This window comes from Felis catus, chromosome F2 (assembly GCF_018350175.1).
Source record: "Felis catus isolate Fca126 chromosome F2, F.catus_Fca126_mat1.0, whole genome shotgun sequence".
NCBI classification, from domain to species: domain Eukaryota; kingdom Metazoa; phylum Chordata; class Mammalia; order Carnivora; family Felidae; genus Felis; species Felis catus.
Window position 1 is genome coordinate 71,844,367 of NC_058385.1, and position 14,720 is coordinate 71,859,086.

Sequence of the window (14,720 nt, forward strand, 5' to 3'; positions counted from 1 at the left end):
TAAAAACCACAGACTGTGAACTAATACCGAGGGACAGGGATAAGGAGAAGGGTTGGCAGCTCTTCCTTTTCCAAAGCGCTATTACACACATCGTTTTGTTGGAAAGCCTTATGAAGCAGGAGGGCAACCATTCATCTAGCAAAAGGGCAAGGTTCCTCACTGAAAAGGAGGGAATGCTTAATGAGAAGCATAGCCAAAACACCAAAGCTCTTCCCCCACCTCCAATAAGAGCACCACAAAATTCCCCACTCTGAAGAGTCCAAGTTCTAAGTTAGCCTGACTGGTCTCAGACACCTGAAAACCCACTGTACTCTCTACTCAAACCAGAAGTTACATTAAGCTTCCAAATTACTTTAATATCGTTCATATATTAACATTAATTCCCACCTTCCAAATAAGACATGTTCATATCTAGACACCAACTTCGGTAGGATTGTTAGAGTGAAAAAGATCAGCTAATACTCACGGTGTTTCGAGCATGACTCTGCATACACTGGCCATGGTGCTTAGACAATCCGTGGTATTTTCTATTGGTAAATTTTTATTCTGTAAAAGTATATAGAGAAAAAAAAGTGAAAGTGATAGTTATTACCTAAGTATGATTTAAAATCCAGCACAATGTGGAAAACTGACAACTTTAAAATTTGGTTCCTACTCCTAATTTTTAAAAAAGTGTGCTAGATTCTAGGTACTGTTCTAAGCTCTAGGGATATGGCTAAGAGCTAGAGAACCAAGACCCTATGCTCCTGAGAGTCACTTCCATTCTGGCTGAGTGGAAACAACCACTACATGCAGCCAGGGCCCCACAGGCCATGAGGTATGGGGAATTTATCCGAAGGATACTGGGAAGTCACTGGGAACACTTGAAGCAGAGGAAGAAAGGCATTTGGTTTTTTTTTTTTTTTTTAAAGATTACTGGGGCACCTGGGTGGCTCAGTCAGTTGAGCGTCCGACTTCGGCTCGGGTCATGATCTCACAGTCCAGGAGTTCGAGCCCCGTGTCGGGCTCTGTGCAGACAGCTCAGAGCCTAAAGCCTGCTTCAGATTCTGTGTCTCCCTCTCTCTGCCCCTCCCCCAACTGTACTCTTGTCTCTCTCAAAAATAAATAGACATTAAAAAAAAAAAAAAAAAAAAAGATTACTTGGCTGTTCTTTGAAGAAAGGACCATCGTGGGGTCAGAGTGAAAAAAGTAAAGGCCAGTAGGAACACGAATGCAGGTGACAGAGTGGTGGGCTGATGTGGAGAGGTAGAAGAGGAGAGGGGCAAAGTTTTCAGATTCAGGATGTATTTTGGAGGAAGAGTCAACAAGACTATCTGATGGAAGAGACACAAGAGATGAGATAAAGAAAGGAATTCAGGACGATAACCCCTAAGTCAGTTGCTTTTACAGTGGTACTATCAAGACAGAAAAGACTGCAGAAAGGGCTGGGTTTGGCCACGGTAACACGGAGGTGTCGCCTAGACATCCAGAGGGAAGCTGCCCACAGGCAGGTAGATGTGTATGCGTGTGCCTCGGGGAAGGGACAGGACTCAGTGCACGCGCACAGAAGACGCACAGAAGACGGCAACGTCATGAGGCCTGGACAGGTCACCCTGGCTGCTGACAGGAAGTGTAACAACATAGAGAGTAACAGTCCAGACAACACTTACCTCTGATACAAATTTTGTTGTGGCGTCACTTAAGGTTTTCAGCATTGGGGTTGCCTCGGCATAAAACAAAGACATTCGATTTGCCAATTCATTATTTACTTCATTTTCTCCTTCTGCCTGTGTGGAAAATAAGCACTTGATATCAGTTCACAAATTATTAAATATGATAACATTTATAAAAGAACCGAGGCAGAGTGACTGTTTTGCTGATGCTTGTTAAATTACTCTAATAAATACTCTTATATTTTAGACCCTCATGTGCAAGTATATTTAAAAATAGGTTAAAAGTTGTATTAAGCAATTTTTCAAAAAGAGTAACCTCTCTTAAAATATTTTACATGACATCAAGCAACTAAATAAAACCTTGCTGGGCTGCCTCCTGTAACAAGGAGTGGCTCTAAATGCTACGGGGGCAGGGAGATGGCGAGGGCACGGCCTGGCCTCCATCTCAGGAGCACACAAGTATCCAAACAACAAGCTGAGAGGCAATGACAAAAAAAAGGAGGGGAGAGAAAGACTACGTCTGACCGGAAGAAACAAAAATGGATTCTGAAGAGGCAGCTCTTGCAGGTGAGGGCGGGCAGGTACGCATGGTATTACAACCAGACAGGGGATGAGAGCATGTTTTCAAATGACGTGGAGTGTAACCCGGTGCACTCAGGGCAAGAAGGGGAAACGACTAGCGAAGAGTAAGGGTGGAAAGCAGGGCTGGAGCCAGACTGCGGAGGACCTTAGCTGTTGGCCTAAGTTCCTAACTTTCTTCTGCATGCAACACGGACCACTCAGTGCGCTAGAAGAAAGAACAACAATTAAGTCAATTTTCTAAAGCAAGTTGACAGATGATGGTGGGCAGAGTGTACCAAAAAAGAAAAAGACCATGGGTCAAAAAAAGGAGTTCTCCTGCTAGAGAATGACTGCCAGAGATGCGGAATGAGGCTCTCGACTGGGACAGAAGAACTACGAGATGAAAGGGGGGAGGGGGGCGAGGAAGAGACTGGGAAGATATTTCACTTGATAACCACTGGATTTCCCTTTAATTACTGAGGGTGCAAGATGGCACCCTTGTATTTGGCCTCGAGTGGTAGCAGGATGGCTATAGCAGAGGGCTGGCTGAGTGTTACGTGATTTGATTGGATCTGATCTGACTTTACACGGTGGGTATGAGAAAAACAGACGATAAGCTCAGCCTCACAGCAAGAACTGGTCTATGCAGAACCACACTGATGTAAAATAACAGAAGCTTCATGGAAGAGAAATCCTTCTTCCAACCAAGGGCCTTACAGCAGCCACTTCATAAAATTTTGATTCAATGAAAAAAGAGGAAGAAGAAGAAAAAAAAAAAGAATGATCTCCCTTGTCATTTTCTTTAACCTCTTAAGCCACTTACTGCTCCTTACACACTCACATGATCTTTCCTTACTCAGCTATCTAGTTAAGGCTGTAAGGCTGATCGTAGAAATTTGTCACACCAATTAGCACAATGTAGGTCCTCAAAATACCTAAAGAAAAAGATATTTTCTTTCTATTTAAGGTTTTACTTCTGGTAGTTGACTCCCTGGAGGTAGAAAAGGGTAAAGACAAGGAGAAATCAAGGGAAATCAAGCCTTAATAAACCAGAAGAGATGTTATACTAGCCAAGGACCAGGCACAGAAGCACTCATGGCCCACAACTCTGCTGACAACAGTACCCCTCCCATTCCAGGCCACCTTCTCTCCTGGAGTCTTCCATTCTAAGACCATGGGGTCTCACAACCACTAATCCACAAAGTTTTTGTGCAATTAAAATGAAAATACACATGGGGGCCTGGCTGGCCGGGTCGGTGGAGCATACGACTCTTGATCTAGGGGTTGAGTTCAAGCCCCACATTGGGTGAAGAGATTACTGAAGAATAAAATCTTTAAATGAACGAGTAAATAAATAAGTAACATGAGAATACACAGAGAAATTTTGTAAGTATTACTATATGGACAAGGAGCAGTTCTATTAAGTAGGCGTAGGGATCTGAGGCGCTAGGTGAAGAGCAGGGAAGCACCACGCATGGGCTGCTACATCTTGCACTTTCCTCTCATACCTACAGTCGCCCATAGCTGGTTATTGACTATGTCATTAGCTTTAACTTGATCTGAGTGAATGAGCAAATGAACAAGCAAATAAGCGAATGCACTGAACAAATAAATTAACGGCTCCCATTACCACCCCCCTGATTCAAAGCATTAACTTACTGGAACGTTATTAATCCTCATACGACTCAATGTTCTTCTGTAATAGCTGAAATCATTCTGTATGGCGGGATTTGTCATCTAAAGACATTTATGAAAGAAAAATGTATTATGTACACTAAATGATAGTGTAAAAAATAAGTGAAAAAATCTACTAAATACAGCCTTAACTAGTTAAGTAACATTCCCTAATTTGTAAACAATTTAATAACTAAAACTGGTATCATCCACGATAGCTTTTTGCACTTAAATTATGTAACACTGTACTTAGTCCTTACAGAACATAAAAACCCTGTAGACGGTTTTACAGTCGTGATCTGAATACTTCCCTTCTTTTCAATAATTTCAGGTAATACGCTAAAAGGTTGTTTCCCAAAAACCAGTATTACCAAATAAACAAAAATAAGAAGAAATACTTAGGTACTTGTTTTGAATTATTACAATAAAAGTGTGAATATATGGTCAACAGGGCAATCCTCAGACTAAAATCATATATATAAATCCTTTGTGCTCAAAGTATTAATAAAACAAAATCGTTTCCTATTATGCAATCATTAAAGACAGTAGTTAGGAATCCACCTGCTCTATTTATCAGACGAGGTCCCCGAGGTCCTGGAAACTCAAAGGGCCTGTCTCACATGTGGTCACTGTAACAGAGCCCACAGTGGAACTCGGGTCTCCTGAGACAAAAGCTAGTTCTTGTTTCTCCACACTCCCTCCCTCCAACAACATGGAGGTCGGGTGCACAGGGAAACAGAAAGACAGACAGACAGACAGATGAGGAAGAGAAATGAAGGAAGGTAGGAAGGTAGGAAGAAAGGATCTTAACATTTTTATGTAAAAGGATGTTGAAGATAAACTGGGAATGAACAGAAAAGAAAAAAAGAGTATTAGGAAAGGTCAACAGTATATGCTTCAGAGATATTTTTAAAAATGAAACTAAATGGGGGGCGCCTGGGTGGCTCAGTCGGTTGGGCATCCGACTTCGGCTCAGGTCATGACCTTGCGGTCCGTGAGTTCAAGCCCCGCATCGGGCTCTGTGCTCAGAGCCTGGAGCCTGTTTCCGATTCTGTGTCTCCCTCTCTCTCTGACCCTCCCCCATTCATGCTCTGTCTCTCTCTGTCTCAAAAATAAATAAACGTAAAAAAAAAAAAAAAAAAAAAAATGAAACTAAATGAAGACTGAGTATTGGATAATCTGCTATTTGCTATGCATATAATGTATCAAAGATCTGCTACAACTTTTAAATCCAGTTCTCCAGGTTTTGCCAGGGTCCAAAGGACATCACGTAAACACTCAAACTAGGTCCCCAGGAGTCTCCTCCTACGCCCACGATTTCCGTGCTGGCAGCGCCAGCATGGAGTCCTACCTTGAGTTCGTCGAACCGGAGTGTGAAGTGAAGAATCTCCGCAAACTGTTTGGCAAGAGCCTGCTCTCGCTCTAGATGCTGCGTGGGAGAGTACGGGGTACTGGTCAAGGCTCCCAGAAGGCCTCTTAGTGCTGCTTCTAAAGAAAGAAAGATTAAAACGTTAAGCTGTTTGTATCTCTCTGCTTTTTTATTTATTAAAAAGCAATTTATAAATGTTATGGCTTTAATTCCCCCAAAAGTAAGGTCTCTTCAAAAGTCGTATTATCTAAGTATAATCACTCAAACTGAAGAGTGCTCAGTAGAACACATTGGTCCCTTAAAGGGACCAATTCAGTTTTAGGATTCTGTAAACCCAAATACAAAATAATGCAGAATGTGACTCTCAATTAAACATCAGGATCGAACAGCAAATTCTGAATTATCTTCACCATTCTATACAGTGTTGATTTTTATGAACTGGTAACGGTTACCTAGAGCTGAGTAACTCCTTCAGTGGCATAGTGTCCACACAGTCAAATCTCTACATGGCTGTGAATGAATGAGCAACTTCTCATACTTTGAATATGCTCCTTATTTATAAACACAAACTGCTTTCTGTCAGATACTGAAGGACATAAAGTATTTGGTTTAGTAGTTAGGTCTCAGTGTCTTAAGAGTTAGGCAACTTAGGAACACAATGAAAATATTCTAAATTCATCCCATAAGTAAAACGGTCCCTTCAAAATAAGTGCTCCTTTTGGAATGCCAGACTAATAAATGGTGTGTTTAAAAACGGTAATACTGAGGGGCGCCTGGGTGGCGCAGTCGGTTAAGCGTCCGACTTCAGCCAGGTCACGATCTCGCGGTCCGTGAGTTCGAGCCCCGCGTCAGGCTCTGGGCTGATGGCTCAGAGCCTGGAGCCTGTTTCCGATTCTGTGTCTCCCTCTCTCTCTGCCCCTCCCCCGTTCACGCTCTGTCTCTCTCTGTCCCAAAAATAAATAAAAACGTTGAAAAAAAAATTAAAAAAAAAAAATGGTAATACTGGAGTGTCTGGGCGGCTCAGTCAGTTGAGCATCTGACTCTTGCTTTCGTCTCAGGTCGTGATTTCACAGTTTGTGGGTTTAAGTCCCACAGTGGGTTCCGTGCTGACACTGTGGAACCGGCTTGAGATTCTCATTCTCATTCTCTCTCTCAAAATAAATAAATAAACTTAAATAAAAAAAAAAAGGCAAAGAAATCAAGCAATTCATTTAAAGATTTCAGAATCAGAAAACAAAGCCAGATTCCAGGGGCATGTGAGTGGCTCAGTGGGTTAAGCATCCAACTCCGGCTCAGGTCATGATCTCACAGTCCGTGAGTTTGAGCCCGCGTCGGGCTCTGTGCTGACGGCTCAGAGCCTGGAGCCTGTTTCGGATTCTGTGTCTCCTTCTCCCCTCCCCCCGACTCATATTCATTCTCTCTCTCTCTCTCTCTCTCTCTCTCAAAAGTAAATTAAAAGAACAGTAAAAACAATTCTTTTTAAAGAAAACAATGCCAGATTCTATTCTAAAAACACAGGAACTTATACTAGTAGATGGTGATCTGACATGAACAAATAAGTATCAGATTAATAAGCAAATATTTATCAATAATAATAAATGTACATCAGATCATTAACACTTAACTTAAAAATACACCAGCTGTACTACGTATGAAGACCCTACTAGGAACGAACATCCACACTGTGCACGTGACCCAGTCTCTCACTGACCTGTCACCATCAACTAGGACATGAGCATCACAGATGGGTACACTCAGTTTCAAAGCAGTTAGACCCCCAAGAGTTTGGATAGTTAACGCCAGATGTTTTGGACTCTACAGCCCTATTCTTTTCAGCATAATACATAATAAACTGTCTCTCAAATGAAGCAACATTGTATCTATCCTCTGTAACCTTATAAAATATGAATCTATGGATTACTACACAGGAGATACTTCTTATGTATTATGTGCTGGTACTGAGCTAGCCATTACACAGACATTATCTGTCATCTACACAGTAACTCAAATGACAGCTCTTACCCTTTTTTCATAGCAGGTCAGAAAACGTATGGACTGTCTACTGTGTGTCAAGCCCTGAGGATACAGAGATGAAGGCAGACGTGTTCCCAACGCCCACATGGAGCGTGACTATACAGAGAAGACACATGTTTACAGTTGTGACGTGTGTTATCAAGCACATGATACAAAAGAAAAATATAGAAACGGGACCTCACCTAGTTGAAGGTTCAGGAAAAGACCTCTCTGAGTAAGTGACATTTGGGCTGAGACTTAGGTGTGCACCAAGGATGAATGAGAGTTTGCTAATAGGGCAGTGAGCCAGATGCTAGGCTGAGAAGAGCAAGACATAGCAGAAGAAGTACAAGAGGACCAGTACAGGTAGAAAAGAGCACCGGGAGGAGAGTAACCCCGGACCAAAGTAAGATGCATATAATTTGTGTGCCAGATCAAGCATTCTGGTCTTGTCACCCTAATGTCCCTGGAGAGGCTATTTAAGCAGCGTAGTGACATCATCAGATTGACATTCATAAAAACGCCACTTCATCTGGGCTGTGTGCAGAACTGAACTGGAGGAGTATGGCTGGCTTACAGAAGTGCATGAGTGCGTGTGAAGGTCAATTAAGGAAAACATAGTTTAGCCATTTTGAAAAATGGGTTACTCATCTCCCAGAATTCATTCCATCTGTCAGTATTAATGTAAGTTAAGTGGAAAGCAAGGTTTGAAAGATATGAGAACAGTAAAAACTTAAAAAACACACACACAAACACCAATACTGTTACAGGCTGTTAAAGAAAAAAAGAAAATTGCATTTCCCAGATTTTATCAAGTCTCAGGGTTAATTTAGCATTCAAAGTGCTCTACACTATGGGGGATGGCAGACCTTTCCCCCAAGGAGTGGAGTCCAGTCACTTGGCTGAGTTGGGATGGCCAGGAACCATGCCGGAGGACTTCTGTCCTTAAATGGCTGGAGTCCTCAATGGCAAATCTATGAAATAAAAAGTCATCTCAAGATGATGGCACTGCTTATCTGCCTCTGAGGCACCTAGACCAGCCTCTCATCTTGGAGGGCCTCTGTGGACACAAAAGAGTCGTGCTAGTCCACACTGCTGTGTGTCAATAGAGGAATCAGAGACAGAAGATCCCAAAAGGTGGTTCAGGTTTCTGGCTGAGTTGTAAAGAAAGGGAGGTCAAGGAAGAAAGGATGTAGGGATCAGTCTCCCTGGTGGAGCTCCTAAAACAAAACCACGTGATTATGATCCTCAGAAAAGGTAGGTGACAAGACGAAGTTAATAGACTACTAAGCCCTAAATTCTGGAAGAAATTAACTGGTAGATCAGTGCACAAGTCCAAGCTATATAAGAAGCCTGCAAGCAAGAGATCAACTGGGAGAAATGATAAAGACAGAGTAGTCCACAAGGTAGAACAATAAGGGGAAATGACTGGATGCCTTGGAGCGGGAGGCCTCTGTGGAAAGTTCCCCTTTAGAAACAAGCATTTATTCCCACTGCTGCCATCCACACCTCTAACAAAGATTTGTCTGAGAACTTGAAATTCTCAGAAGAGAACACCAAAGATGTGGACTGTGGGTGATTTAACATAGCCAAGAAACATGGCCACACTCACTGCGGGCAATCCAGCCCAGTGAAAACGAGCAACATATTGGAAAGAGCTACTCATGACCCCAGGAGATGGTCCCCATAACAAGCCCTTGGAACAGGAGGAAGACGAAAGAAAGACAAAGCAGTCTGTTCACTGTCCGATCATCATACAACCTTCCCTGAGGTGGCTGCCTCAACTGGGAAGGCCTTAGACTGAAACAAGCAAGTCCAGGCATTTCCCAGGCCAGAAGGTTAGCCTTGTCAACAAAAGTCAGTTATCTTCCAAATCAGGCAAGTGATCGTTTCCCTGTCTCCCTACAAACATGCCAGCTGGCAAGGGATCAGGGTCCCTCTTCTGGAGTACACACCACAGTGTATCTGTGGTGCTCAGGCCAAGCAACCTTCTCCTTGGGACTGCAAGATTCTGAAGGATCACGTGTATCATGACAGTTATGTGCTGCTTTGGGGGCTACCTGTAACATTTATCCTCAGCTGTGGCTCAAGTAGGAAGAGAAGAGACAAAAGGTTTAGTGAATATAAACCAGAGGGCTCACCAGACTCGAGGTCCAGCCAGGATCCTGAAGCCCAGAGAACTTAAGTCATGTGGTCAAGACCATACAACTGATATGTGGCAAACATCAGATTTCAAACAGGAAGCTATGCCTCCAAAGCCTAAAATCCATTATTATTGCTTCTCCTAAATACTCAACACATAACTTGATGTATCAGATGTGTCTATTCATTAATTAATCGTTCACTCACTCAACAAACACAGAGTTCCTATCATACGTAAATAAGGATATGCTTCGGTCAGCAAGGAAACTGGAAACATTACTAACCAGGTTACTGGCCAAGAGATGAGGCGTAAACCATCCCATATTAAATGTGTACCTTGCTCATAACTTCACAGAAGCTGCTAGAGCAATAAAAGCTCCAGGCTCCCACATGACAGTACAAAAAATGACAGCCTCTTACTATTACGTATGTTACAACATCCCTCTACTGAAATGGAACACACACTACTAGCCTGATTTAATTCCAACAGTTAAAACATAAGAGAACACGTAAGCCTGACTGGTTTGGCCTCTTTTACAATTATTCTTTTTTTAGTGGCAAATGCTGAGAGACCAAGATGAGCCTGAGTAGGCCTGAGCACCATCTACAGCAGTGAAACTACAAATGCAGGGACGAACTAGCAGCACAAGAAAAACTCTAAATATGAAGGAGTCAAGATAATCCCGATTAAAAAGACAAGTTCTCAAAAAATAAAAATAAATAAAAGATCTAGGTTCTCTGGGGTTACAAAACTACGGACTATTTGGTGTTCGGACAAAAGGTCAGGCAGTATGAAAGAACTATTGGTCACGCTTGAGAAAATAAGTTACATTCTTCTTTCCAATAAGAAAGAAAATTTATACCAACACTTGTATCTCAATTATTATTTCTGTGTACATTAAACAGTCTGTACTTTATCTAAGGAAAAACAGCAATTCTCTTACTTTTTAAAACACTTAGCCATTTTTTAAAAAATTGAGCTTCAACTTTCAAGCAGTTGGCGGGCACAGTGGCCGAGCAGCTAAAACGAAGGTACAGAGAGCAAGATATAAAGAACCAGGAAGTGCTAGGGACCTACTGCCAGCTGGAAAGCACAGCCCTAAACTAGCGAACACAGAGATCGCTCCAGCTGACTAAGATGCAGACTGACCGATTCTTGCCTCAGCTACTGGTTTTTCCCGAGGCAACTGGAGATTTAAAAACAACAACAACAACAAAACACAGAACCCAAATAATTACCATTTTTGCTCCTGGCAACTTATGTCTTTCAAATCATTCCAGCAGCTAACTAAATCTTCCCTGCTCTGCCTCCTCTTTCTCCAAGAAACCGGGACTCCAATTTTGCTTGCTTACTGAACGGAAGGCACAATTCTGACCTCTGAATAATTTTTCCCAAGCAAGGGAGAAAGCGAACGATTTCCGATGCTTTCCCCTAGGTAACTTTGGGCATCTCATCAGCTTCCTATTTCTTATGTTGTACACTTTTAGAAACATGAAGTGATCATAAGCAGCAATGATTTTAAGAACACAAAAACCTAAATAACCCAAAGGGCCTGAGGATTAGTTTCCACTTATGGGAAAGGATTTGCTGTAGGGAGAAATTCTACCAAGTGGTTTCTCATACTAGGATGCTTTAGGCTTCACAAAATTCAGACATTTTCCTTGTGGAAGTTATAATTTGTGGAGGGAAATGGCCTACATAAATTAAAGAGCTGAGTTGACAGGGATGAGATCATGCTGTAATCTTACAGTCTAACAAGACTGCTGTACCTACGTAGCAAACAAATTCAGTGACGTGAACATAAAATACTACATAATTCCTTATTAATAAACGTCTTTTTCACTAGGGAAGTCATAATTACAAAACTTTCAACTTACCTAACCTCTGAGAAAATTCATAAAATTTCTTTAATTTGCCTACTAGTGGAACAACCGCGCCCCAAGCCTTCTCCTGCAACTTCTCATCTGCTGGATGCTGGATCGCCTTCAAAATCCAAAGAATAAAAATAGTTAGATCTTTAAAAATCACAACGATCTTATTTTCACATGAAAATACAGGTTTCAGGAAACAGAGGAAGCCCTGGTATGCGCGATAAAATGGGACCAGTCTTTCAAACCATTAGGCAATCTTTCTTGAATACAGAGGGTTAACTCCCAAAGAAATGTATTTTCTTGCTTTCATCTTTCTTTTGCTTACAGGTGCTTTTCTTAATCCTCTATGGAACTTAATGCTTTTTTCAACAATCTGGCTTGCTCTCTCCAACGTCTTTCAAACAAGCTAAACACACTATCTGAAAGTTGAAACTCATAATCAAGATGGCGGGTATGGCGGGGAGGCCCTTCTTATAAACACTATCAGGAGGTACTGACATGTTTAGATTTCCCCAAGGCACGAGTACTCTGACTCCATCCACACTAAACTGAAAAACAAGAAAGCAAAATAAAATGGAAACCAGAGAGATTTAGGGAATGCTCTGAATAAGCTACAAACTAAATAAACAGGCCATGTATTACTCACACAGTGTACTTTATCTACTTGCCACTATATTCAAATTTTCTTGATTTAAAAAAAATTTTTTTTTTAACATTTATTTTTGAGAGACAGAGCATGAGCAGAGGAGGGACAGAGAGAGAAGGAGACACAGAATCCGAAGCCGACTCCAGGCTCTAAGCTGTCAGCACAGAGCCCAATGCTGGGCTTGAACCCACAATCAGTAAGACCATGACCTGAGCCGAAGTCGGATGCTCAACCGACTAAGCGACCCAGGCGTCCCTTGATTTTTTAAATACAAAATGTTTTTAAATGATATCCAAACACGACAGGATTCTGAAGTGAATCCTATTTATGTGACTACCTAGAAATATTTGAAGGAAATCTGACATTGCACGTTAACAATACTGATTTCACGTTAATAGGAATATTCCAAAAGGACTGTGATGCTACTCTCACATATATGAGGAAGTTCTATAAGCCTCGAGCCCCATCTTAGCAATGTTTTGTATCAAGTGGTACAACTTTATTGTTCAAGAAATAAGCAAACACATAAAAATTAAAAGTTGTTTTTCTTCTGTTGAGAAGCCTATCTAACTTTTCTTGCAAGGATCTAAAAATTATTTTCAAAATATTAAACTCATTCTCATAATATCAAAACACGCAGGCAAACGTCACCCACTTTCACAACTGCGGGAGTTAAAGACTTCCCCTGACCCTGCCCTGCCTGGATTTAGAAGTGGACACTGGCTGCTCTCTTAGGACAACATGTTATGGTTCTCGTAATTCTGATTCCTTCTCCTTTCACATGGTTTCACTGCTGTTAGGCAACATTTTTGGTACAGCACCCAGTACGGCCCAACACAGAGAAGGACACTTTGTAAGTGGCAATGGTGAGACTGTCATGTAGCAGATATTGTAACTCTCATTTTCAGAATTGTTAAAACTGGTATAGATATATCAAAACATTAGTGGAGAGCTCTTATTTCCCTCTCTAATAGTGGTTTACCCTAGAGAATGAGCTTTGTGTATTTAACAGAGTCTACATTAAATCAAATTTTATTCTGTTTCAGTCATGTTTAATAAAATACTATTTAAGCAAAGACATATCTAACTCCACATCCTCAGTATAGGTTTTTACATTTCACCTGCCACTTTAATGCTCCTGCACCAGATACTCACATTGCAGAAAATATTATCTGAAAGACTCAGTTATCTGGTGCAAGAGTACAAATAATTTTGATAGATCTTATTTTTACACACTGCCAAACTGACCTCCAAAAAGGCATTTTATAATACACTTGCATTAAGACTACCTGTTCCTTCATAAACCAGTCAGTATTGAGCTTTTAACAACTTAGCATCATATACAATAAAACTGCTTGACAGCAGTATGCATTATTAGTAAATGTGAACATTTTTCTATAGACTGTGCTCTTTTATAGGTGGAATAGTTGTTTATTTAAGTCTTCATATTGTTTATTTAAGTCTTCATATTGACAGGTACCTAGTTACATCTGTTCTTTGTATATTTGTATATTGGTACAATCAGCTTTTATTTGTACCTTCCTTTCTTAAATTGTTTTTCTATTATTCAGAAATACATTCTGCTTACAGAGTTAAACCCAAACATCAATATGCATTCCTCAGTGAAAATGTCTTCAAATGCCTGAATGGTTAAACACTTAGCCTAAATCTACAGATTTAAATGCTGTTTTTTAAAGAGTTTTCTAGCTTACATATTTTATATCTATTTTATTTACTTATTTCTCTGTCCTTACTTCCTTTACCAAGGAATGAAATGAAGGTACCTTTGTACTAAGTCTAAAGGCCTGATCAGGTGAATTTCTTACCGTTACTGGTTATTCTCCCCTTTTCTTTTGCTATTCTTCAAGTGTTATTTTTCTATATAAACTTTTTTTCTTTTTTTTTTTTTTTTTTAACTTTGCAACATTTACCTACTTTCCCACCTGACCAATCATGGGATGCCACAAGTGCACTGAACGTGGCTTCAGCACTGAACTGAATGACTATAATGTCTTATGGAGAACTCCAACCTTTGGTCACAGCATTTAGGGATCCTGGTTTCACATCCCCACAAGTTCTCTTTGAAATGGCTTATATAGAAGCTTTTCTATCATTTTACCCTCTTCCAAAAAATTACAACTGCATTCAGTTAAGTTGACATATACATTACAATAAGTCAATATAAAGACTCTGGGGGGAAAAAACTTTCATTGTAGTGAGCCTTTCCACACAAAAGCAGAGTAACCCTTCACTTGGCAAGTTTAAAAAAAAAAAGAAAATCCTAAGGGTTTTAACCTTAAAAACAGGTAATGGTCTATATTAAATAGGTAATGGTCTGTATCTCTATAGCAAATGAGATGTTTTTTCTTTATTGTTCATAGGTGACAACTGTAACCAGCTGATCAGAATTCAATCATAAAACAAACTTTTAAGAAATCTAATGATATAGTACTGAACAATTAAAAATAATCTGTAGCACTAATAACCAACAAGGAGAAACATTTTTAGAGCAACTGGTGAACTGTTGTGACCTATAGGGAAGAAATTAATTTCTCATTAGTTAATTAAGATCGTGTTTAATCATTTAAACATTTCATAAATGTTTGATTTTTCAAAATATGTTCAAATGTTTAGAACTTGAATTTCACAGAAATGGTTACATGCCTTCACTTATTGAAATCTTAAGGTTTCACTTAAGCTAATGATATTGGCGAGATTAGTCTAAGCTCTTGTATTTCTTTCTTCAACAGTTACTAGCTGCTTACTAAGCACTGTGTTAGGTGCTGATGAC

General features: G+C 40.4%; 1 protein-coding gene across 11 annotated transcripts in view; it reads right to left on the bottom strand.

Annotated features, from left to right (window-relative positions):
- CYRIB (CYFIP related Rac1 interactor B) overlaps positions 1 to 14,720 on the bottom strand; it is a 148,636-nt gene that overhangs the window by 8,516 nt on the left and 125,400 nt on the right. For all 11 annotated transcript variants that reach the window (XM_045049999.1, XM_023248576.2, XM_023248582.2 and 8 more), the window contains 5 exons: positions 11,290 to 11,395; positions 5,239 to 5,375; positions 3,873 to 3,950; positions 1,650 to 1,766; positions 467 to 546 (listed from right to left, as the gene is read on the bottom strand). In XM_045049999.1, coding sequence (XP_044905934.1) covers positions 467 to 546; positions 1,650 to 1,766; positions 3,873 to 3,950; positions 5,239 to 5,375; positions 11,290 to 11,395 — 518 coding nt within the window. The remainder of the gene's footprint in view (positions 1 to 466; positions 547 to 1,649; positions 1,767 to 3,872; positions 3,951 to 5,238; positions 5,376 to 11,289; positions 11,396 to 14,720) is intronic.